At 42.5% G+C, this 27,550-nt stretch overlaps 1 protein-coding gene across 1 annotated transcript in view; it reads right to left on the minus strand.

The window, feature by feature from the left end:
* The window catches only part of LOC116320693, a 147,166-nt gene that overhangs the window by 27,238 nt on the left and 92,378 nt on the right, over positions 1-27,550 (minus strand). Inside the window, exons 14-17 of the mRNA XM_039619896.1 lie at positions 2,277-2,353; positions 1,406-1,679; positions 1,123-1,163; positions 553-826 (exon numbers count right to left, since the gene is read on the minus strand). Of these exons, the coding sequence (XP_039475830.1) occupies positions 553-826; positions 1,123-1,163; positions 1,406-1,679; positions 2,277-2,353 (666 nt within the window). The remainder of the gene's footprint in view (positions 1-552; positions 827-1,122; positions 1,164-1,405; positions 1,680-2,276; positions 2,354-27,550) is intronic.

A 27,550-nucleotide genomic window follows, 5' to 3' on the forward strand; every position in this document is an offset into this window, starting at 1 on the left:
AATAAAAGGAGTGCTATGGGGAACCTGGCTGAGAGTCTGATGGAGGTCAAGTAGGTGGAACGACACTTGGCTCCAGGCAGGCCTCCCTCATGCATGAGTGACACAAAGAACGTTGCCTACTTGTGTCTTGTTCTTGCTGTGTAGCAAATTGTCCTGAACGTTCCAGCGAATAGGTTTACGCTACAAACCTATCAGGAGGTTAAAACAACATCTACTAAAGAAAGTCACTGATTCAATAACCTGAATATTTGTACTTAAAACATTGAAATATGAAAACAAATCTGTTTAATTTTACTGTGTTTGTACAACCTGAATGTGTTAATTTATCAACGTCTGTCAAAAAACATTCAAAGAAAACAAATTCTTTCTTTTTAAGATAATAAAGTTTATATTATGCAGTTCTTGTTTTGAGTTTCTGATTTAATTCTTTTGATTTTCTTTTCGGTTTGAGCTGTAATATTATGTTTTTAATACTTTTACACTCAGTTAAAAATAATCCCACCATATTTATTGACATTATTACAGAAACTCTGACAGATTATTTTCTCTTACCTTTGAGTCCTGAGCTGCTCTCTGACAGCCTCTGCACCAGATCAGTTCTCTGCATGTCTGATAAAACCTCCCTGATCACCTCCACAGACTGATGACCAAGTTTATGAATCATATAATTCACTATTTCTCTTCTGTCATCACTCAGTTCGATTTGTGGAAGACTCTTCTGAAAACGAGTGAACTGCAGGAACAACATGAACTCCTTGAGATCCTGATCACTCAAATCCTCCAGTGTTTCTAGAAGCAGATCTGTAACAGCTGCCATTGTTGCAACCTGGAAAATTCAAAGCAAACATTCATAAAGAAAAAATGTTTCCTCACTGAGAAAATTACAGATTTATGTTTTTGTAACTGTTTTAAACTTTGAATGTTTTCAATGTTTTCTCTGAAACACTTTGTTTTCTTTTATGATCTTATTTATTAAGATTTATTTATATAAACACACCTTTTAATAATGTTTGCATTTCTGTGACAACTGTTTAATTTAATGATGAAATTATGATTTTCAAACTGCATCTTATTGAATCAAAGCTGAACTCTGCAGAGTCAGACAGATGAGACGTTACTCACTTTATGGATCAGTGCAGACAGATGTTCATCCAGATGTTTGTCTGAAAAAAAGAGAAAATAACAGAAATGGAAATAAGTGTTTAATAAAAGCTAATCGAGCTTTAAAAAAATACACAGAGATCAACAAAAAAATTACATTTAAACCTGCTGAACATCATTTTTGCCCCTCGTCAACAATGCCCTCTTTCCTCTGTAAATCTGACTGTTTCTAATATGAACTGAAGCAGAAACACTTCAAGAACCACTTTTATCATTTTAACATGTTTTGTCTTTATTATCTTACTTTGAGCTTCTGAGCTGCTGTCTGTCAGCCTCTGAGCCAGATCAGTCCTCTCCATCTCCTTTAAAACCTCCACGATCTTCTTCACTGACTGTTGGCCAAAAGTCCTCACCATCAAAAACACCACGTCCTGCACGTCCTGCACGTCTGACAGACTCGTGGGGCTCAGTGAGCCACCTTCTCTTTCCAGGATCTCCATGAAGTTCTCGAGCTCGCTGTCACTCAGATCAGCCAGTGTCTCCAAAAGCAGCTCAATAAGAGACTCCATCGTTTCTACCTGGTAAAAACAGAGGTCACATGACTGTGATGCACAATTCAAATGTCTGTTTGATTTTTAATCAACTGAAACATTTTAGTGTGGTAAAAATAAATTCATGATTGAATCCAATTCTTGAAATTGGAAAGATGAAAAGATGACCTTTGACCTTCAGACATAAAGCTGCGTCTTTTTTAAGGTCATGACCCGTCGACCAGATTTAGAGCAGAAAATAACGTCCATGAACATCTGGTGCTCGGTGGGTACCTGCTTGGATTAGTTTTTATTTCTTGGCTCATTTTTCCTCTTTTTGAAGGATTTAATTTTCATGAACAGGTTTGTGACTCTGTTTTACTGCCTGACTGTAACTCTGTCAAAGGCTGAGCTACAAAACTGCAGTGAGTCTCCTGATTTTACAAACAGAGGGGAGCTTTAACTGCTCACATCTTTACTGATAAACAGAAAGACTTGAATTTAATCTGCTTTAAAATGTAAATAAGATTTAATATTTCTATACCAATCATGTATAAAACTCATGTGTACATGACACAGCTGCAGCTTGAATTTCATGTGTATGATTTCTGTTTAAGATGAAGATCATTTTCAGTCTTCATCTACTGAATCAAAGCTGAACTGTGTGAAGTCGACTGATGTGACGTTACTCACTCTCTGGCTCAGTGGAGGAAACTGTTTGTCTGAGGAGAAAAGAAAGAGAAAAAGTCAGATTAGAAACTGTTTCATCATCAGGCTTTATGAGGATTTAGAACATAAAAGATTTCACATCAAAGTGACACTTAAACCTCTTTAACTCTCATCATACCCACATGTTTAACATACATGAACTACTGACTGGAGTCTCTGAGAACTCCAAGAACAATTTACTGTGAGAAGCAAACATAACAGTAAAATTCATTGCTCATCAACGCAGGATATCACATATGTAATTAATATCCTCTACAGAAAACACTGATTATGTCACGGTTCTGGGTCATTTTGACCCAGCAGTTTGAGTTTCTTATGTTTTGGTTTAATTTTACATTATGGATTATTTTCTGATTCTCCTGTTGTGCTTTGATTGTTATGATTATTAACCTATGTTTCAGTTTATTCTTGTTGAGGGTTATTCTTGTTCTGAGGTTTTGTGTCTCGTGTTTAGTGTAAGTTTAGTTCAGTGTCAAGTCTGCGTCCTTGTGAATTGTTTCTTGTTTCCTGCTTTATTGTGAAGGTCTGTGTCTCATGTGAGTGTATTCAGTTTTGCCTCCGTTGTGTCGTCTCATCAATTACTTCCAGCTGTGTTCCCCACCTGTGTGTAATCTCCCTGTGTTCTTCTGTGTGTATTTAAGTCGTGTCTTCTTATGTGGTCCAGCTGTTAATCCCCTGTTTCAACTATGTTTCAACTATGAATCTACTGTGTGTTTACCCTGCTGTCTGCCTTCCTATGCCTCTATTCATCCTCCTTCATGTTCGTGTTCAGGTTTACTGTTTTGTAGTGTAGTTTGCCCCAGTATAGTTTAGCTTTTGTTCGATTTTGCCATTTTTTACCTTGTGCTTTATTTTCAATAAACCACCTTCACATCTCAGTGAATGTCTGCACTTGGATCCTCCTTTATTTTTCCCCACACGGCTCATCCCATTCGCCATGACAGATTATTTTTGCAAAGTTTCAATTCATTTGCATAATTTTAAAAGATATATTTAAATAAAAATTAGTTTTTCTTTAATCACGCTTTTATCCAAACTAGATCCGCATTATAGCGTAGGAGCTTATTTACCATCCTTTGACTCTGTAATCATTTATTCAAGTAAATATCATTAGGGCCCGAGCACCGAGAGTGCGAAGGCCCTATTGTATCTGCTCTGTTTATTATTATTATTATTATTAGGGCCCGAGCACCGAGAGTGCGAAGGCCCTATTGTATCTGCTCCGTTTCTTCTTCTTCTTCTTCTTCTTCTTCTTCTTCTTCTTCTTCTTCTTCTTCTTCTTATTATTATTATTATTATTATTATTATTATTATTATTATTAGGGCCCGAGCACTGAGAGTGCGAAGGCCCTATTGTATCTGCTCTGTTTATTATTAGGGCCCGAGCACTGAGAGTGCGAAGGCCCTATTGTATCTGCTCCGTTTCTTATTATTATTATTATTCAGGCAAAAGAAGGGCTTTTTGAGGGCTTTAACATGCTCGAAAACTCTTGGAATTTTGCACACATGCCAGGTCTTGTGAAAAATTTTGTATTTTAATGGTTTTACATATGAGCACTGGGAAATGGCTCTGTAGCGCCACCTATGCCTTGTTAAATGCAGCCCTACGAACACATCGTTTTAGCTACATGTATGAAATCTGGCACACATGTGTATCATGCCAAGACGAACAAAAAAGTCTGTGGCCCCATTGACGCAAACCCAACAGGAAGTCCGCCATTTGGAAGTGAACGTGACATTTTGGCTCTAATTTTGCCATTTCCATGCCTCGAACTTTTGCGAACTCCTCATTGGAATTTCATCGTACAAGCTTCATATTTGGTCAGTGTCAACTACACACCTGGGCCATGTTAAATTGCGGAGCTTTTGAGTTTTCGGGATACGGTGAGGCCGTGGCGCCACGGCGAATTTCGATGACTCGCCATGAAAATCTTATTGCCTCTCTTTCTGTCATACATTGTCCGACCTTGACCAAAGTGGACACATATGATAAGGCTCCACCCCTGAACATATTTCAACTGCCATATTTGACATCAGGGACAGCGCCACCTAGTGGGAACAGGAAATGTCATGTTTTACACTTTGGGGTACAGTATTGTAATGGGTGACATCTGCAGCCTCAAATTTCTCCAGGAAAGCCTTAAGGAGTTGGTCTTGGGTTACAGAGAAAACTGTGAGTTTTCGCTGAAGGGTGTGACCCCAGCAGCATGGCGAACATTGAGGTCTCGCCATGAAGAAACAAATTAGTGTAACTCAATGAAATCCAATCTGATCAGTATTAGATTTTACAGGGATGATGTCAGAAACGCCCTGAAGAGATTGATATGCCCATTGTCAGGAATACGTAGAGCGCCACCTAGTGGCACCAGGAAATGTCATGTCTTTCATTTTGTTGTACTGATTTTCAAAGGTTCATCGTGGCCACCTCAAAAGCGGTGAGTATCACCATCAGTCCTTCATGATGCTTCTGTGCGAAAATTGTGACTTTAAACTGAATGGCGCACCCTGGTGGCAACGTGGTTCACCATGAAAGACTAAGTGGCTTTTGAGGGGCTTGGAAATTTTAAAAGTCTTGGAATTTGGCCCAAACCTCCAATGTGATGAGGGCTTTGTTGTTATGTGATCATTTTCCTTGAATAGTGCAAAATGGCTCCACAGCGCCCCCTACAAAATTTCAAAACATCAGCCCCTGCTCTGTGTTTTATTTATAAGTCTGAAACCTGGTAAGCTTATGGAGGATATCAAGATGTACAAAAAGTCTCTTGGAGCAATATCCCAAATCCAACAGGAAGTCAGCCATTTTAAAATTAAGGTGTAATTTTAGCCACTTTTTCGCCTCTTTTCAGGCCTCATACTTTGACGAACTCCTCCAAGGCATTTCATCAGATTAACCCGATCTCCTGTGTGTGGAATCTAAAGACCTTTGTGATGTTAAATTGCGAAGCTTTTACGTTCAGGGAAACGGGTGGCCATGGCGGCACGTGGAGTTTCAATCCTCGCCAAAAAGCAGTAATCTGCTGTCACTCAAAAACACAATGTCCAATCTCTCCCAAAGTTCGCAGGCGTGATGAGACTCAAGGTCGGAAATATTTGTTATCCCATTTGTCAGTAATGGTTAGAGCGCCACCTAGTGGGACGACTATAATAATGATTGAATGAGATGAATCGTTAGCTGGTGGTTCTAGGCATGAATTCCATCAATGTGACATCAGATCGGACGTGGCTGGTTGTAGGTGTTGGGCGTGGCCCGACGTGCCATAAAGTGCGAGGGCCCTCATAACGCTGCTTGCAGCTTTAATTATTATTATTATTATTATTATTATTATTTTTCATTGAAATGAATTGCCTTTTTGAGGGCTTTAACATGCTCAAAAACTCATGAAATTTTGCACACGTGCCAGGTCTGGTGAAAAATTTTGTATTTTAATAGTTTTACATATGAGCACTGGGAAATGGCTCTAGAGCGCCACCTATGCCTTGTTAAATGCAGCCCTACGAACACATCGTTTGAGCTACATGTATGAAATTTGGCACACATGTGTATCATGCCAAGACGAACAAAAAAGTCTGTGGGACCATTGACGCAAACCCAACAGGAAGTCCGCCATTTTGGATTGAATGTCACATTTTAGCTCGAATTTTGCCATTTCCATGCCTCGAACTTTTGCGAACTCCTCATTGGAATTTCATCGTACAAGCTTCATATTTGGTCAGTGTCAACTACACACCTGGGCCATGTTAAATTGTGGAGCTTTTGAGTTTTCGGGATACGGTGAGGCCGTGGCGCCACGGCGAATTTCGATGACTCGCCATGAAAATCTTATTGCCTCTCGTTCTGTCATACATTGTCCGACCTTGACCAAAGTGGACACATATGATAAGGCTCCACCCTGAACATATTTCAACTGCCATATTTGACATCAGGTACAGCGCCACCTAGTGGGAACAGGAAATGTCATGTTTTACACTTTGGGGTACAGTATTGTAATGGGTGACATCTGCAGCCTCAAATTTCTCCAGGAAAGCCTTAAGGAGTTGGTCTTGGGTTACAGAGAAAACTGTGAGTTTTCGCTGAAGGGTGTGACCCAGCAGCATGGCGAACATTGAGGTCTCGCCATGAAGAAACAAATTAGTGTAACTCAATGAAATCCAATCTGATCAGTACCAGATTTTACAGGGATGATGTCAGACCCGCCCTGAAGAGATTGATATGCCCATTGTCAGGAATACGTAGAGCGCCACCTAGTGGCACCAGGAAATGTCATGTCTTTCATTTTGTTGTACTGATTTTCACAGGTTCATCGTGGCCACCTCAAAAGCGGTGAGTATCACCATCAGTCCTTCATGATGCTTCTGTGCGAAAATTGTGACTTTAAACTGAACGGCGCACCCTGGTGGCAACGCAGTTCACCATGAAAGATGAAGTGGCTTTTGAGGGGCTTGGAAATTTTAAAAAGTCTTGGAATTTGGCCCAAACCTCCAATGTGATGAGCGCTTTGTTGTTATGTGATCATTTTCCTTGAATAGTGCAAAATGGCTCCACAGCGCCCCCTACAAAATTTCAAAACATCAGCCCCTGCTCTGTGTTTTATTTATAAGTCTGAAACCTGGTAAGCTTATGGAGGATATCAAGATGTACAAAAAAGTCTCTTGGAGCAATATCCCAAATCCAACAGGAAGTCAGCCATTTTAAAATTAATGTGTAATTTTAGCCACTTTTTCGCCTCTTTTCAGGCCTCATACTTTGACGAACTCCTCCAAGGGATTTCATCAGATTAACCCGATCTCCTGTGTGTGGAATCTAAAGACCTTTGTGATGTTAAATTGCGAAGCTTTTTACGTTCAGGGAAACAGGGTGGCCATGGCGGCACATGGAGTTTCAATCCCTCGCCAAAAAGCAGTAATCTGCTGTCACTCAAAAACACAATGTCCAATCTCTCCCAAAGTTCGCAGGTATGATGAGACTCAAGGTCGGAAATGTTTGTTATCCCATTTGTCAGTAATGGTTAGAGCGCCACCTAGTGGGACGACTATAATAATGATTGAATGAGATGAATCGTTAGCTGGTGGTTCTAGGCATGAATTCCATCAATGTGACATCAGATCGGACGTGCTGGTTGTAGGTGTTGGGCGTGGCTCGACGTGCCAGGGTGCGAGGGCCCTCATAACGCTGCTTGCAGCTTTAATTAGGGCCCGAGCACTGAGAGTGCGAAGGCCCTATTGTATCTGCTCCGTTTCTTCTTCTTCTTCTTCTTATTATTATTCAGGCAAAAGAAGGGCCTTTTTGAGGGCTTTAACATGCTCGAAAACTCTTGGAATTTTGCACACATGCCAGGTCTGGTGAAAAATTTTGTATTTTATTGGTTTTACATATGAGCACTGGGAAATGGCTGTAGAGCGCCACCTATGCCTTGTTAAATGCAGCCCTACGAACACATCGTTTGAGCTACATGTCTGAAATCTGGCACACATGTGTATCATGCCAAGACGAACAAAAAAGTCTAGGGGCCCATTGACGCAAACCCAACAGGAAGTCCGCCATTTGGAAGTGAAGGTGACATTTTGGCTCTAATTTTGCCATTTCCATGCCTCGAACTTTTTCGAACTCCTCCTTTGGGTTTGATTATAAAAGCTTCATATTTGGTCAGTGTCAACTACACACCTGGGCCATGTTAAATTGCGGAGCTTTTGAGTTTTCGCGATACTGTGATGCCGTGGCGCCACGGCGAATTTCGATGACTCGCCATGAAAATCTTATTGTCTCTCATTCCCTCATACATGGTCCGATGTGGACCAAAGAGCAGACATATGATAAGGCTCCACCCCTGAACATATTTCAACTGCCATATTTGACACCAGGGACAGCGCCACCTACTGGGAACAGGAAATGTCATGTTTTACACTTTGGGGTACAGTATTGTAATGGGTGACATCTGCAGCCTCAAATTTCTCCAGGAAAGCCGTAAGGAGTTGGTCTTGGGTTACAGAGAAAACTGTGAGTTTTCGCTGAAGGGTGTGACCCCAGCAGCATGGCGAACATTGAGGTCTCACCATGAAGAAACAAATTAGTGTAACTCAATGAAATCCAATGTGATCAGTACCAGATTTTACAGGGATGATGTCAGACCCGCCCTGAACAGATTGATATGCCGATTGTCAGGAATACGTAGAGCGCCACCTAGTGGCACCAGGAAATGTCATGTCTTTCATTTTGTTGTACTGATTTTCACAGGTTCATCGTGGCCACCTCAAAAGCGGTGAATATCACCATCAGTCCTTCATGATGCTTCTGTGCGAAAATTGTGACTTTAAACTGAACGGCGCACCCTGGTGGCAACGCTGTTCACCATGAAAGACAGAAGTGGCTTTTGAGGGCTTGGAAATTTTAAAAGTCTTGGAATTTGGCCCAAACCTCCAATGTGATGAAGGCTTTGTTGTTATGTGATCATTTTCCTTGAATAGTGCAAAATGGCTCCACAGCGCCCCCTACAAAATTTCAAAACATCAGCCCCTGCTCTGTGTTTTATTTATAAGTCTGAAACCTGGTAAGCTTATGGAGGATATCAAGATGTACAAAAAGTCTCTTAGAGCAATATCCCAAATCCAACAGGAAGTCAGCCATTTTAAAATTAAGGTGTAATTTTAGCCAGTTTTTCGCCTCTTTCCAGGCCTCATACTTTGACGAACTCCTCCAAGGGATTTCATCAGATTAACCCGATCTCCTGTGTGTGGAATCTAAAGACCTTTGTGATGTTAAATTGCGAAGCTTTTACGTTCAGGGAAACAGGGTGGCCATGGCGGCACATGGAGTTTCAATCCCTCGCCAAAAAGCAGTAATCTGCTGTCACTCAAAAACACAATGTCCAATCTCTCCCAAAGTTCGCAGGCATGATGAGACTCAAGGTCGGAAATGTTTGTTATCCCATTTGTCAGTAATGGTTAGAGCGCCACCTAGTGGGACGACTATAATAATGATTGAATGAGATGAATCGTTAGCTGGTGGTTCTAGGCATGAATTCCATCAAAGTGACATCAGATCGGACGTGCTGGTTGTAGGTGTTGGGCGTGGCCCGACGTGCCGGGGTGCGAGGGCCCTCATAACGCTGCTTTCAGCTTTAATTATTATTATTATTATTATTCAGGCAAAACAAGGGCCTTCTTGAGGGCCTAAACATGCTCAAAAACTCATGAAATTTTTCACACATGCCAGGTCTGGTGAAAAATTTTGTATTTTAATGGTTTTACATATGAGCACTGGGAAATGGCTCTAGAGCGCCACCTATGCGTTGTTAAATGCAGCCCTACGACCACATCGTTTGAGCTACATGTATGAAATCTGGCACACATGTGTACCATTCCAAGACGAACAAATAAGTCAATGGGCCCATTCACGCAAACCCAACAGGAAGTCCGCCATTTTGGATTGAAGGTCACATTTTGGGTCTAATTTTGCCATTTCCATGCCTCGAATTTTTGCGAACTGCTCCTTGGGATTTGGTCGTATAAGCTTCATCTTTGGTCAGTTTCAACTACACACCTGGGCCATGTTAAATTGCGGAGCTTTTGAGTTTTCGCGATACCGTGAGGCGGTGGCGCCACGGCGAATTTCGATGACTCGCCATGAAAATCTTATTTCCTCTCATTCTGTCATACATTTTCCGATCTGGACCAAAGAGCAGACATATGATAAGGCTCCACCCCTAAACATATTTCAACTGCCATATTTGACTCCAGGGACAGCGTCACCTAGTGGGAACAGGAAATGTCACGTTTTACACTTTGGGGTACAGTATTGTGATGGGTGACATCTGCAGCCTCAAATTTCTCCAGGAAAGCCTTAAGGAGTTGGTCTTGGGTTACAGTGAAAACTGTGACTTTTCACGAAAGGGTGTGACCCCAGCAGCATGGCGAACTTTGATGTCTCGCCATAAGGAAACAAATTAGTATAACTCAATGAAATCCCGTCTGATCAGTACCAGACTTTACAGGAATGATGTCAGACCCGCCCTGAACAGATTGATGTGCCCATTGTCAGGAATACGCAGAGCGCCACCTAGTGGCAACAGGAAATGTCATATCTTTCATTTTGTTGTACTGATTTTCACAGGTTCATCATGGCCACCTCAAAAGCAGTGAATATTAACATAAGTCCCTCGTGATGCTTCAGTGCGAGAATTGTGACTTTAAACTGAACGGCGCACCCTGGTGGCAACGCTGTTCACCATGAACAATGAAGAGGCTTTTGAGGGGCTTGGAAAGTTTAAAAAGTCTTGAAATTTGGCCCACACCTCCAATGTGATGAGCGCTTTCGGGTTATATCATCACTTTCATTGAATAGCGCAAAATGGCTCCACAGCGCCCCCTACAAATTTTCAAAACATCAGCCCCTGCTCTGTGTTTTATCTATGAGTCTGAAACCTGGTAGGCTTATGGAAGATATCAAGATGTACAAAAAAGTCTCTTGGAGCAATATCCCAAATCCAACAGAAAGTCAGCCATTTTAAAATTAATGTGTAATTTTGGCGACATTTTCCCCTCTTTTCAGGCCTCATACTTTGACGAACTCCTCGAAGGGATTTCATCAGATTGAACCAATCTCCTGTGTGTGGAATCTAAAGACCTTTGTGATGTTAAATTGCGAAGCTTTTTACATTCAGGGAAACGGGGTGGTCATGGCGGCACGTGGAGTTTCAATCACTCGCCAAAAAGCAGTAATCTGCTGTCACTCAAAAACACAATGTCCAATCTCTCCGGAAAATTGACAGGTATGATGAGACTCGAGCTCGGAAATGTTTGTTATGCCATTTGTCAGTAATGGTTAGAGCGCCACCTAGTAGGACGACTATAATCATGATTGAATGAGATGAAATGTTAGCTGGTGGTTAAATGCATGAATTCCATCAATGTGATATCAGATCGGACGTGCTGGTTTTAGGTGTTGAGCGTGTCTCGACGAGCCGGGGTGCGAGGGCCCTCATAACGCTGCTTGCAGCTTTAATTATTAGGGCCCGAGCACAAAAGTGCGAAGGCCCTATTGTATCTGCTCTGTTTCTCATTATTATTATTAGGGCCCGAGCACTGAGAGTGCGAAGGCCCTATTGTATCTGCTCCGTTTCTTATTATTATTATTAGGGCCCGAGCACTGAGAGTGCGAAGGCCCTATTGTATCTGCTCCGTTTATTAGGGCCCGAGCACCGAGAGTGCGAAGGCCCTATTGTATTTGCTCCGTTTCTTCTTCTTCTTATTATTATTATTATTATTATTATTCAGGCAAAACAAGGGCCTTTTTGAGGGCCTAAACATGCTCAAAAACTCATGAAATTTTGCACACATGCCAGGTCTGGTGAAAAATTTTGTATTTTAATGGTTTTACATATGAGCACTGAGAAATGGCTCTAGAGCGCCACCTATGCCTTGTTAAATGCAGCCCTACGAACACATCGTTTGAGCTACATGTATGAAATCTGGCACACATGTGTATCATGCCAAGACGAACAAAAAAGTCATCGGGACCACTGTCACAAACCCAACAGGAAGTCCGCCATTTTGGATTGAAGGTGACATTTTGGCTCTAATTTTGCCATTTCCATGCCTCGAACTTTTTCGAACTCCTCCTTGGGATTTGGTCGTATAAGCTTCATATTTGGTCAGTGTCAACTACACACCTGGGCCATGTTAAATTGCGGAGCTTTTGAGTTTTCGCGATACTATGAGGCCGTGGCGCCACGGCGAATTTCGATGACTCACCATGAAAATCTTATTGTCTCTCATTCCCTCATACATGGTCCGACCTGGACCAAAGAGCACACATATGATAAGGCTCCACCCCTTAACATATTTCAACTGCCATATTTGACACCAGGGACAGCGCCACCTAGTGGGAACAGGAAATGTCATGTTTTACACTTTGGGGTACAGTATTGTGATGGGTGACATCTGCAGCCTCAAATTTCTCCAGGAAAGCCTTAAGGAGTTGGACTTGGGTTACAGTGAAAACTGTGAGTTTTCGCGAAAGGGTGTGACCCCAGCAGCATGGCGATTATTGATGTCTCGCCATGAAGAAACAAATTAGTATAACTCAATGAAATCTAGTCTGATCAGTACCAGACTTTACAAGAATGATGTCAGACCCGCCCTGAACAGAATGATGTGCCCATTGACAGGAATACGTAGAGCGCCACCTAGTGGCACCAGGAAATGCCATGGCTTTCATTTTCTTCTACTGATTTTCACAGGTTCATCGTGGCCACCTCAAAAGCGGTGAATATCACCATCAGTCCCTCATGATGCTTCAGTGAGAAAATTGTGACTTTAAACTGAACGGCGCACCCTAGTGGCAACGCGGTTCACCATGAACAATAAAGTGGCTTTTGAGGGGCTTGGAAAGTTTAAAAAGTCTTGAAATTGGGCACATACCTCCAATGTGATGAGCGCTATCTTGTTACGGGATCATTTTCATTAAATGGCGCAAAATGGCTCCACAGCACCCCCTACAAAATTTCAAAACATCAGCCCCTGCTCTGTGTTTCATCTATGAGTCTGAAACCTGGTAAGCTTATGGAGGATATCAAGATGTAAAAAAAAGTCTCTTGGAGCAATATCCCAAATCCAACAGGAAGTCAGCCATTTTAAAATTAATGTGTAATTTTGGCAACATTTTCCCCTCTTTTCAGGCACCGTTCTTTGATGAACTCCTCCCATGGATATCATCAGATTGACACGATCTCCAGTGCATGGAATCTAAACACCTTTGTGATGTTAAATTGCGAAGCATTGTACGTTCAGGGAAACGAGGTGGTCATGGCGCCACGTAGAGTTTCAATCACCGCCAAAAAGCAGTAATCTGCTGTCACTCAAAAACACAATGTCCAATCTCTCCCAAAAATCACACAGGTACGATGAGATTCGAGCTCGTAAATGTTTGTTATACCATTTGTCAATAATGGTTATAGCGCCACCTAGTGGGACGACTATAATCATGATTGAATGAGAAGAAATGTTAGCTGGTGGTTAAATGCATGAATTCCATCAATGTGATATCAGATCGGACGCGCTGGTTTTAGGGGTTGGCGTGGCTTGACACGCCGGGTGCGAGGGCCCTCATAACGCTGCTTGCAGCTTTAATTAGGGCCCGAGCACTCGAGAATGCGAAGGCCCTATTGTATCTGCTCCGTTTTTCTTCTTCTTCTTATTATTATTATTATTATTCAGGCAAAACAAGGGCCTTTTGAGGGCTTTAACATGCTCAAAACTCTTGAAATTTTGCACACATGCCAGGTCTGGTGAAAAATTTTGTATTTTATTGGTTTTACATATGAGCACTGGGAAATGGCTGTAGAGCGCCACCTATGCCTTGTTAAATGCAGCCCTACGAACACATCGTTTGAGCTACATGTCTGAAATCTGGCACACATGTGTATCATGCCAAGACGAACAAAAAACTCTGTGGGCCCATTGACGCAAACCCAACAGGAAGTCCGCCATTTGGAAGTGAAGGTGACATTTTGGCTCTAATTTTGCCATTTCCATGCCTCGAACTTTTGCGAACTCCTCATTGGAATTTTATCGTACAAGCTTCATATTTGGTCAGTGTCAACTACACACCTGGACCATGTTAACTTGTGGAGCGTTTGAGTTTTCGGGATTCGGTGAGGCCGTGGTGCCACGGCGAATTTCGATGACTCGCCATGAAAATCTTACTGCCTCTCGTTCTGTCATACATTGTCCGACCTTGACCAAAGTGGACACATATGATAAGGCTCCACCCCTGAACATATTTCAACTGCCATATTTGACATCAGGTACAGCGCCACCTAGTGGGAACAGGAAATGTCATGTTTTACACTTTTGGGTACAGTATTGTAATGGGTGACATCTGCAGCCTCAAATTTCTCCAGGAAAGCCTTAAGGAGTTGGTCTTGGGTTACAGTGAAAACTGTGAGTTTTCGCGAAAGGGTGTGACCCCTGCAGCATGGCGAACTTTGATGTCTCGCCATGAAGAAACAAATTAGTGTAACTCAATGAAATCCAATCTGATCAGAACCAGATTTTACAGGGATGATGTCAGACCCGCCCTGAAAAGATTGATATGCCCATTGTCAGGAATACGTAGAGCGCCACCTAGTGGCACCAGGAAATGTCATGTCTTTCATTTTGTTGTACTGATTTTCACAGGTTCATCGTGGCCACCTCAAAAGCGGTGAGTGTCACCATCAGTCCCTCATGATGCTCCTGTGTGAAAATTGTGACTTTAAACTGAACGGCGCACCCTGGTGGCAACGCGGTTCGCCATGAAAGACGAAGTGGCTTTTGAGGGGCTTGGAAATTTTAAAAATTCTTGGAATTTGGCCCAAACCTCCAATGTGATGAGGGCTTTGTTGTTATGTGATCGTTTTCCTTGAATAGTGCAAAATGGCTCCACAGCGCCCCCTACAATATTTCAAAACATCAGCTCCTGCTCTGTGTTTTATTTATAATTCTGAAACCTGGTAAGCTTATGGAGGATATCAAGATGTACAAAAAAGTCTCTTGGAGCAATATCCCAAATCCAACAGGAAGTCAGCCATTTTAAAATTAAGGTGTAATTTTAGCCACTTTTTCGCCTCTTTTCACACCTCATACTTTGACGAACTCCTCCAAGGGATTTCATCAGATTAACCCGATCTCCTGTGTGTGTAATCTAAAGACCTTTGTGATGTTAAATTGCGAAGCTTTTACGTTCAGGGAAACAGGGGTGGCCATGGCGGCACGTGGAGTTTCAATCCTCGCCAAAAGCAGTAATCTGCTGTCACTCAAAAACACAATGTCCAATCTCTCCCAAAGTTCGCAGGCGTGATGAGACTCAAGGTCGGAAATGTTTGTTATCCCATTTGTCAGTAATGGTTAGAGCGCCACCTAGTGGGACGACTATAATAATGATTGAATGAGATGAATCATTAGCTGGTGGTTCTAGGCATGAATTCCATCAATGTGACATCAGATTGGACGTGCTGGTTGTAGCTGTTGGGCGTGGCCTGACGTGCCGGGGTGCGAGGGCCCTCATAACGCTGCTTGCAGCTTTAATTATTATTATTAGGGCCCGAGCACTGAGAGTGCGAAGGCCCTATTGTATCTGCTCCGTTTCTTCTTCTTCTTATTATTATTAGGGCCCGAGCACTGACAGTGCGAAGGCCCTATTGTATCTGCTCTGTTTATTATTATTATTATTATTATTATTATTATTATTATTATTATTATTATTATTATTATTATTTTTCATTGAAATGAATTGCCTTTTTGAGGGCTTTAACATGCTCAAAACTCATGAAATTTTGCACACATGCCAGGTCTGGTGAAAAATTTTGTATTTTAATGGTTTTATATATGAGCACTGGGAAATGGCTCTGTAGCGCCACCTATGCCTTGTTAAATGCAGCCCTACGAACACATCTTTTGAGCTACATGTATGAAATTTGGCACACATGTGTGTCATGCCAAGACGAACAAAAAGTCAATGGGACCATTGACGCAGACCCAACAGGAAGTCCGCCATTTGAAGTGAAGGTGACATTTTGGCTCCAATTTTGCCATTTCCATGCCTCGAACTTTTCGAACTCCTCTTTGGGATTTTGTCATAGAAACTTCATATTTGGACAGTGCCAACTACACACCTGAGCCATGTTAAATTGCGGAGCTTTTGAGTTTTCGCGATACGGTGACGCCGTGGCGCCGTGGCGAATTTCGATGACTCGCCATGAAAATCTTATTGTCTCTCATTCCCTCATACATGGTCCGACGTGGACCAAAGAGCACACATATGATAAGGCTCCAGCCCTGAACATATTTCAACTGCCATATTTGACATCAGGGACAGCGCCACCTAGTGGGAACAGGAAATGTCATGTTTTACACTTTGGGGTACAGTATTGTAATGGGTGACATCTGCAGCCTCAAATTTCTCCAGGAAAGCCGTAAGGAGTTGGTCTTGGGTTACAGAGAAAACTGTGAGTTTTCGCTGAAGGGTGTGACCCCAGCAGCATGGCGAACATTGAGGTCTCGCCATGAAGAAACAAATTAGTGTAACTCAATGAAATCCAATCTGATCAGTACCAGATTTTACAGGGATGATGTCAGACCCGCCCTGAACAGATTGATATGCCCATTGTCAGGAATACGTAGAGCGCCACCTAGTGGCACCAGGAAATGTCATGTCTTTCATTTTGTTGTACTGATTTTCACAGGTTCATCGTGGCCACCTCAAAAGCGGTGAATATCACCATCAGTCCCTCTTGATGCTTCAGTGAGAAAATTGTGACTATAAACTGAACGGCGCACCCTGGTGGCAACGCAGTTCACCATGAAAGATGAAGTGGCTTTTGAGGGGCTTGAAAAGTTTAAAAGTTTTGAAATTTGGCGCACAGCTCTAATGTGATGAGGATTTCTTTTATATGTTCATTTTCCTTGAACAGCGCAAAATGGCTCCACAGCGCCCCTACAAAATTTCAAAACAACAGCCCCTGCTCTGTGTTTTATGTATGAGTTTGAAACCTGGCAAGCTTATTGGAGATATCAAGATGTACAAAAAGTCTCTTGGAGCAATATCCCAAATCCAACAGGAAGTCAGCCATTTTAAAATTAATGTGTAAATTTGGCGACATTTTCCCTCTTTTCAGGCCTCATACTTTGACGAACTCCTCCAAGGGATTTCATTAGATTTACACGATCTCCTGTGTGTGGAATCTAAAGACCTTTGTGATGTTAAATTGCGAAGCTTTTTACGTTCAGGGAAACGGGTGGTCATGGCGGCACGTGGAGTTTCAATCACCGCCAAAAAGCAGTAATCTGCTGTCGCTCAAAAACACAATGTCCAATCTCTCCCAAAGGTCGCAGGCGTGATGAGACTCGAGCTCGGAAATGTTTGTTATGCCATTTGTCAGTAATGGTTAGAGCGCCACCTAGTGGGACGACTATAATAATGGTTGAATGAGATGAAATTTTAGCTGGTGGTTAAATGCATGAATTCCATCAATGTGACATCAGATCGGAAGCGCTGGTTTTAGGTGTTGGGCTTGGCTCGACGTGCTGGTGTGCGAGGGCCCTCATATCGCTGCTTGCAGCTTTAATTATTAGGGCCCGAGCACCGAGAGTGCGAAGGCCCTATTGTATCTGCTCCGTTTCTTATTATTATTATTAGGGCCCGAGCACAAAAGTGCGAAGGCCCTATTGTATCTGCTCTGTTTCTTATTATTATTATTATTATCATTATTAGGGCCCGAGCACAAAAGTGCGAAGGCCCTATTGTATCTGCTCTGTTTCTTATTATTATTATTATTATTATTATTATTATTATTATTATTATTATTATTATTATTATTATTATTATTATTATTTCGGCAAATGAATCGGCCTTTTGAGGGCCTAAACATGCTCGAAAACTCATGAAATTTTGCACACGCGTCAGGTCTGGTGAAAATTTACGTATTTTAATGTCCGTGAGACATGTCCAGGAAAATTGGCTCAGTAGCGCCACCTAGAAAAATGAGAAACGCGAGCCCCGAGATGGGTATGACCTACATGTATAAAACTCGGAACACATATCTAACGTTCGGAGACGCACATAAAAGTCTATTATGGCCATGTCCTAAACCCAACAGGAAGTCCGCCATTTGGAAGTGAAGGTGACATTTTGGCTCTAATTTTGCCATTTCCATGCCTCGAACTTTTGCGAACTCCTCATTGGAATTTCATCGTACAAGCTTCATATTTGGTCAGTGTCAACTACACACCTGGGCCATGTTAAATTGCGGAGCTTTTGAGTTTTCAGCGTTACTGTGAGGCCGTGGCGCCACGGCGAATTTCGATGACTCGCCATGAAAATCTTATTGCCTCTCGTTCTGTCATACATTGTCCGACCTTGACCAAAGTGGACACATATGATAAGGCTCCACCCCTGAACATATTTCAACTGCCATATTTGACACCAGGGACAGCGCCACCTAGTGGGAACAGGAAATGTCATGTTTTACACTTTGGGGTACAGTATTGTAATGGGTGACATCTGCAGCCTCAAATTTCTCCAGGAAAGCCTTAAGGAGTTGGTCTTGGGTTACAGAGAAAACTGTGAGTTTTCGCTGAAGGGTGTGACCCCAGCAGCATGGCGAACATTGAGGTCTCGCCATGAAGAAACAAATTAGTGTAACTCAATGAAATCCAATGTGATCAGTACCAGATTTTACAGGGATGATGTCAGACCCGCCCTGAACAGATTGATATGCCCATTGTCAGGAATACGTAGAGCGCCACCTAGTGGCACCAGGAAATGTCATGTCTTTCATTTTGTTGTACTGATTTTCACAGGTTCATCGTGGCCACCTCAAAAGCGGTGAATATCACCATCAGTCCCTCTTGATGCTTCAGTGAGAAAATTGTGACTATAAACTGAACGGCGCACCCTGGTGGCAACGCAGTTCACCATGAAAGATGAAGTGGCTTTTGAGGGCTTGAAAAGTTTAAAAGTCTTGAAATTTGGCGCACACCTCTAATGTGATGAGGATTTCTTTTTATATGTTCATTTTCCTTGAACAGCGTAAAATGGCTCCACAGCGCCCCCTACAAAATTTCAAAACAACAGCCCCTGCTCTGTGTTTTATGTATGAGTTTGAAACCTGGCAAGCTTATTGGAGATATCAAGATGTACAAAAAAGTCTCTTGGAGCAATATCCCAAATCCAACAGGAAGTCAGCCATTTTAAAATTAATGTGTAAATTTGGCGACATTTTCCCTCTTTTCAGGCCTCATACTTTGACGAACTCCTCCAAGGGATTTCATTAGATTTACGCGATCTCCTGTGTGTGGAATCTAAAGACCTTTGTGATGTTAAATTGCGAAGCTTTTACGTTCAGGGAAACGGGGTGGTCATGGCGGCAGGTGGAGTTTCAATCACTCGCCAAAAGCAGTAACCTGCTGTCGCTCAAAAACACAATGTCCAATCTCTCCCAAAGGTCGCAGGCGTGATGAGACTCGAGCTCGGAAATGTTTGTTATGCCATTTGTCAGTAATGGTTAGAGCGCCACCTAGTGGGACGACTATAATAATGGTTGAATGAGATGAAATTTTAGCTGGTGGTTAAATGCATGAATTCCATCAATGTGACATCAGATCGGAAGCGCTGGTTTTAGGTGTTGGGCTTGGCTCGACGTGCCGGGGGTGCGAGGGCCCTCATATCGCTGCTTGCAGCTTTAATTATTATTATTATTTCGGCAAATGAATCGGCCTTTTGAGGGCCTAAACATGCTCAAAAACTCATGAAAATTTGCACACCGTCAGGTCTGGTGAAAATTTACGTATTTTAATGTCCGTAGACATGTCCAGGGAAAATTGGCTCAGTAGCGCCACCTAGAAAAATGAGAAATGCGAGCCCCGAGATGGGTATGACCTACATGTATAAAACTCGGAACACATATCTAACGTTCGGAGACGCACAAAAAAGTCTATTATGGCCATGTCCTAAACCCAACAGGAAGTCCGCCATTTGGAAGTGAAGGTGACATTTTGGCTCTAATTTTGCCATTTCCATGCCTCGAACTTTTTCGAACTCCTCATTGGAATTTCATCGTACAAGCTTCATATTTGGTCAGTGTCAACTACACACCTGGGCCATGTTAAATTGCGGAGCTTTGAGTTTTCGGGATACGGTGAGGCCGTGGCGCCACGGGCGAATTTCGATGACTCGCCATGAAAATCTTATTGCCTCTCGTTCTGTCATACATGGTCCGACCTTGACCAAAGTGGACACATATGATAAGGCTCCACCCCTGAACATATTTCAACTGCCATATTTGACATCAAGGACAGCGCCACCTAGTGGGAACAGGAAATGTCATGTTTTACACTTTGGGGTACAGTATTGTAATGGGTGACATCTGCAGCCTCAAATTTCTCCAGGAAAGCCTTAAGGAGTTGGTCTTGGGTTACAGAGAAAACTGTGAGTTTTCGCTGAAGGGTGTGACCCCAGCAGCATGGCGAACATTGAGGTCTCGCCATGAAGAAACAAATTAGTGTAACTCAATGAAATCCAATGTGATCAGTACCAGATTTTACAGGGATGATGTCAGACCCGCCCTGAACAGATTGATATGCCCATTGTCAGGAATACGTAGAGCGCCACCTAGTGGCACCAGGAAATGTCATGTCTTTCATTTTGTTGTACTGATTTTCACAGGTTCATCGTGGCCACCTCAAAAGTGGTGAATATCACCATCAGTCCCTCATGATGCTTCAGTGAGAAAATTGTGACTATAAACTGAACGGCGCACCCTGGTGGCAACGCAGTTCACCATGAAAGATGAAGTGGCTTTTGAGGGGCTTGAAAAGTTTAAAAAGTCTTGAAATTTGGCGCACACCTCTAATGTGATGAGGGACTTCTTTTTATATGTTCATTTTCCTTGAACAGTGCAAAATGGCTCCACAGCGCCCCTACAAAATTTCAAAACAACAGCCCCTGCTCTGTGTTTTATGTATGAGTTTGAAACCTGGCAAGCTTATTGGAGATATCAAGATGTACAAAAAGTCTCTTGGAGTAATATCCCAAATCCAACAGGAAGTCAGCCATTTTAAAATTAATGTGTAAATTTGGCGACATTTTCCCTCTTTTCAGGCCTCATACTTTGACGAACTCCTCCAAGGGATTTCATTAGATTTACACGATCTCCTGTGTGTGGAATCTAAAGACCTTTGTGATGTTAAATTGCGAAGCTTTTTACGTTCAGAGAAACGGGTGGTCATGGCGGCACGTGGAGTTTCAATCACCGCCAAAAAGCAGTAATCTGCTGTCGCTCAAAAACACAATGTCCAATCTCTCCCAAAGGTCGCAGGCGTGATGAGACTCGAGCTCGGAAATGTTTGTTATGCCATTTGTCAGTAATGGTTAGAGCGCCACCTAGTGGGACGACTATAATAATGGTTGAATGAGATGAAATTTTAGCTGGTGGTTAAATGCATGAATTCCATCAATGTGACATCAGATCGGAAGCGCTGGTTTTAGGTGTTGGGCTTGGCTCGACGCGCCGGGGAGCGAGGGCCCTCATATCGCTGCTTGCAGCTTTAATTATTATTATTATTATTATTATTATTGGGGGCCCGAGCACCGATAGTGCGAAGGCCCTATTGTATCTGCTCTGTTTATTATTATTATTATTATTATTATTATTATTATTATTATTATTATTATTTTCATTGAAATGAATTGCCTTTTGAGGGCTTTAACATGCTCAAAACTCATGAAATTTTGCACACATGCCAGGTCTGGTGAAAAATTTTGTATTTTAATGGTTTTACATATGAGCATTGGAAAATTGCTCTAGAGCGCCACCTATGCCTTATAAAATGCAGCCCTACGACCACATGGTTTGAGCTACATGTATGAAATCTGGTACACGTATGTATCATGCCAAGACGAACAAAAAGTCTGTGGGCTCATTGACGCTAAACCCAACAGGAAGTCCGCCATTTTGGATTGAAGGTCACATTTTGGCTCTGATTTTACCATTTCCATGCCTTGTACTTTTGCGAACTCCTCCTTGGGATTTTGTCATACAAACTTCATATTTGGACAGTGCCAACTACACACCTGGGCCATGTTAAATTGCGGAGCTTTTGAGTTTTCGTGATACGGTGAGGGGCGTGGCGCCACGGCGAATTTCGATGACTCGCCATGAAAATCTTATTGCCTCTCATTCCCTCATACATTGTCCGCCGTGCACCAAAGAGCACACATATGATAAGGCTCCAGCCCTGAACATATTTCAACTGCCATATTTGACATCAGGGACAGCGCCACCTAGTGGGAACAGGAAGTGTCATGTTTTACACTTTGGAGTACAGCGTTGTGATGGGTGACATCTGCAGCCTCAAATTTCTCCAGGAAAGCCTTAAGGAGTTGGTCTTGGGTTACAGTGAAAACTGTGACTTTTCGCGAGAGGGTGTGACCCCAGCAGCATGGCGAACTTTGATGTCTCGCCATAAAGAAACAAATTAGTATAACTCAATGAAATCCAGTATGATCAGTACCAGATTTTACAGGCATGATGTCAGACCCGCCCTGAACAGATTGATATGCCCATTGTCAGAAATACGTAGAGCGCCACCTAGTGGCACCAGGAAATGTCATGTCTTTCATTTTGTTGTACTGATTTTCACAGGTTCATCGTGGCCACCTCAAAAGCGGTGAATATCACCATCAGTCCCTCTTGATGCTTCAGTGAGAAAATTGTGACTATAAACTGAACGGCGCACCCTGGTGGCAACGCAGTTCACCATGAAAGATGAAGTGGCTTTTGAGGGGCTTGAAAAGTTTAAAAGTCTTGAAATTTGGCGCACACCTCTAATGTGATGAGGATTTCTTTTTATATGTTCATTTTCCTTGAACAGCGCAAAAAGGCTCCACAGCGCCCCCTACAAAATTTCAAAACAACAGCCCCTGCTCTGTGTTTTATGTATGAGTTTGAAACCTGGCAAGCTTATTGGAGATATCAAGATGTACAAAAAAGTCTCTTGGAGCAATATCCCAAATCCAACAGGAAGTCAGCCATTTTAAAATTAATGTGTAAATTTGGCGACATTTTCCCCTCTTTTCAGGCCTCATATTTTGACGAACTCCTCCAAGGGATTTCATTAGATTTACGCGATCTCCAGTGTGTGGAATCTAAAGACCTTTGTGATGTTAAATTGCGAAGCTTTTACGTTCAGGGAAACGGGGGTGGTCATGGCGGCACGTGGAGTTTCAATCCCTCGCCAAAAGCAGTAACCTGCTGTCGCTCAAAAACACAATGTCCAATCTCTCCCAAAGGTCGCAGGCGTGATGAGACTCGAGCTCAGAAATGTTTGTTATGCCATTTGTCAGTAATGGTTAGAGCGCCACCTAGTGGGATGACTATAATAATGGTTGAATGAGATGAAGTTTTAGCTGGTGGTTAAATGCATGAATTCCATCAATGTGACATCAGATCGGAAGCGCTGGTTTTAGGTGTTGGGCTTGGCTCGATGCTTGGGGGTGCGAGGGCCCTCATATCGCTGCTTGCAGCTTTAATTATTATTATTATTATTATTCAGGCAAAACAAGGGTCTTTTTGAGGGCTTTAACATGCTCGAAAACTCTTGGAATTTTGCACACATGCCAGGTCTGGTGAAAAATTTTGTATTTTAATGGTTTTACATATGAGCACTGGGAAATGGCTCTAGAGCGCCACCTATGCCTTGTTAAATGCAGCCCCTACGAACACATCGTTTTAGCTACATGTATGAAATTTGGCACACATGTGTATCATGCCAAGACGAACAAAAAAGTCTGTGGGACCATTGACGCAAACCCAACAGGAAGTCCGCCATTTGGAAGTGAAGGTGACATTTTGGCTCTAATTTTGCCATTTCCATGCCTCGAACTTTTGCGAACTCCTCATTGGAATTTCATCGTATAAGCTTCATATTTGGTCAGTGTCAACTACACACCTGGGCCATGTTAAATTGCGGAGCTTTGAGTTTTCGGGATACGGTGAGGCCGTGGCGCCACGGCGAATTTCGATGACTCGCCATGAAAATCTTACTGCCTCTCGTTCTGTCATACATTGTCCGACCTTGACCAAAGTGGACACATATGATAAGGCTCCACCCCTGAACATATTTCAACTGCCATATTTGACATCAGGTACAGCGCCACCTAGTGGGAACAGGAAATGTCATGTTTTACACTTTGGGGTACAGTATTGTAATGGGTGACATCTGCAGCCTCAAATTTCTCCAGGAAAGCCTTAAGGAGTTGGTCTTGGGTTACAGAGAAAACTGTGAGTTTTCGCTGAAGGTGTGACTTCAGCAGCATGGCGAACATTGAGGTCTCGCCATGAAGAAACAAATTAGTGTAACTCAATGAAATCCAATCTGACCAGAACCAGATTTTACAGGGATGATGTCAGACCCGCCCTGAACAGATTGATATGCCCATTGTCAGGAATACGTAGAGCGCCACCTAGTGGCACCAGGAAATGTCATGTCTTTCATTTTGTTGTACTGATTTTCACAGGTTCATCGTGGCCACCTCAAAAGCGGTGAGTATCACCATCAGTCCTTCATGATGCTTCTGTGCGAAAATTGTGACTTTAAACTGAACGGCGCACCCTGGTGGCAACGCAGTTCACCATGAAAGACGAAGTGGCTTTTGAGGGGCTTGGAAATTTTAAAAAGTCTTGGAATTTGGCCCACACCTCCAATGTGATGAGGGCTTTGTTGTTATGTGATCATTTTCCTTGAATAGTGCAAAATGGCTCCACAGCGCCCCCTACAAAATTTCAAAACATCAGCCCCTGCTCTGTGTTTTATTTATAAGTCTGAAACCTGGTAAACTTATGGAGGATATCAAGATGTACAAAAAGTCTCTTGGAGCAATATCCCAAATCCAACAGGAAGTCAGCCATTTTAAAATTAAGGTGTAATTTTAGCCACTTTTTCGCCTCTTTTCAGGCCTCATACTTTGACGAACTCCTCCAAGGGATTTCATCAGATTAACCTGGTCTCCTGTGTGTGGAATCTAAAGACCTTTGTGATGTTAAATTGCGAAGCTTTTTACGTTCAGGGAAACGGGGTGGTTATGGCGGCACGTGGAGTTTCAATCCCTCGCCAAGAAGCAGTAATCTGCTGTCACTCAAAAACACAATGTCCAATCTCTCTCAATGGTCGCAGGCGTGATGAGACTCGAGCTTGGAAATGTTTGTTATGCCATTTGTCAGTAATGGTTAGAGCGCCACCTAGTGGGAGGACTATAATCATGATCGAATGAGATGAAATGTTAGCTGGTGGTTAAATGCATGAATTCAATCAATGTGACATCAGATCGGACGTGCTGGTTGTAGGAGTTGGGCATGGCTCGACGCGCCGGGGGTGCGAGGGCCCTCATGACGCTGCTTGCAGCTTTAATTATTATTATTATTCAGGCAAAACAAGGGCCTTTTTGAGAGCCTAAACATGCTCAAAAACTCTTGAAATTTTGCACACATGCCAGGTCTGGTGAAAAATTTTGTATTTTAATGGTTTTACATATGAGCACTGGGAAATGGCTCTAGAGCGCCACCTATGCCTTGTTAAATGCAGCCCTACGAACACATCGTTTGAGCTACATGTATGAAATCTGGCACACATGTGTATCATGCCAAGACGAACAAAAAAGTCTGTGGGACCATTGTCGCAAACCCAAGAGGAAGTCCGCAATTTAGAGGTGAATGTGACATTTTGGCTCTAATTTTGCCATTTCCATGCCTCGAACTTTTTCGAACTCCTCCTTGGGATTTGGTCGTATAAAGTTCATCTTTGGTCAGTGTCAACTACACACCTGGGCCATGTTAAATTGCGGAGCTTTTGAGTTTTCGCGATACTGTGAGGCCGTGGCGCCACGGCGAATTTCGATGACTCGTCATGAAAATCTTATTGCCTCTCATTCCCTCATACATGTTCCGACCTGGACCAAAGAGCACACATATGATAAGGCTCCACCCCTGAACATATTTCAACTGCCATATTTGACACCAGGGACAGCGCCACCTAGTGGGAACAGGAAATGTCATGTTTTACACTTTGGGGTACAGTATTGTTATGGTTGACATCTGCAGCCTCAAATTTCTCCAGGAAAGCCTTAAGGAGTTGGTCTTGAGTTACAGTGAAAACTGTGAGTTTTCGCAAGAGGGTGTGTGACCCTGCAGCATGGCGAAGTTTGATGTCTCGCCATGAAGAAACAAGATAGTATAACTCAATGAAATCCACTCTGATCAGAACCAGACTTTACAGGCATGATGTCAGACCCGCCCTGAACAGATTGATATGCCCATTGTCAGGAATACGAAGAGCGCCACCTAGTGGCAAGAGGAAATGTCATGGCTTACATTTTGTTATACTGATTTTCACAGGTTCATCGTGGCCACTTCAAAAGCGGTGAATATTACCATAATAATAATAATAATAATAATAATAACTTTATTTATAAAGCACCTTCAAGCAAAGTGCTGTACAACTGATGGCAATACAGATAAGAGACACAGTACAAGTTAAGAACAGAAATAAAAAGGAGAGATTAAGAACAAAATAAAAAGAAGAAAACATTTAAAACCTAAAAGCCATAGAGTTAAGACATGTAAGATAAGGTAAACAAGTGTGTCTTCAGCTTAGCTTTTAAAACCTCAACAGAGCATGCCTGCCTAACATCTTGAGGGAGGTTATTCCATAAAAAACGGGCACGAAAAGAAAAAGCACGCTCTCCAATTTTCTTTTTCCTGGCTTTAGGAACTTTTAAAAGACCAGAGTCCTGGGATCGGAGAGCACGAGATGGAAGATACCGGTGTAAAAGGTCAGAGAGATATCTGAAGGTGCTAATCCATTTAAAGCCTTGTAAGTGAGCAACAGGACTTTAAAATCAGCTCGAACCGGACAAGGTAGCCAATGAAGAGAGTATAAAACAGGGCTAATATGTTCGAATTTTCCAGTTCTTGTTAAAATACGAGCAGCTGCGTTTTGCACCATCTGTAGACCTTTAAAACTTTTCTTTGGTAGCCCTGAGAAAAGAGCATTACAGTAATCAATGCGTGAGGACACAAATGCATGAACAAGAATCTCTGCAGTATCATTTGACAAAACTTGTCTAATTCTAGCTATGTTCCTCAAGTGATAAAAGGCAGTTTTTGTTATTTCTTTTATATGAGACTCAAAAGAGAGCATCATGTCAAACCACACGCCCAAAATTTTTACTTTGTCTCTACAAGTTATGACCCTATCATCAATTCTCAGGGTAAAATTTTGGGACGAGTGCTGAAATTTAGACGGTCCAATGACCATCAACTCTGTTTTATCAGTATTTAAGCACAGGAAATTATCAGATAACCAGCCCTTAATTGCTGATAGACAAGATTCCAAATTAGAGATTTCAGTACAATCTCCAATTTTTAGAGGAACATAGAGCTGCAGGTCATCAGCATAACAGTGAAAGGTTACTTTAAAAGAACGTAAAAGAGCACCAAGAGGCGACAGATACATAGAGAACAGCAGTGGTCCAAGCACAGAGCCCTGAGGGACCCCATGCCTCACCACACAGGTCTCAGAAAGAACATCAGTCCCACATGATGCTTCAGTGAGAAAATTGTGACTTTAAACTGAACGGCGCACCCTGGTGGCAACGCAGT

Source organism: Oreochromis aureus, linkage group 11 (genome assembly GCF_013358895.1).
Source record: "Oreochromis aureus strain Israel breed Guangdong linkage group 11, ZZ_aureus, whole genome shotgun sequence".
Lineage (NCBI taxonomy): Eukaryota > Metazoa > Chordata > Actinopteri > Cichliformes > Cichlidae > Oreochromis > Oreochromis aureus.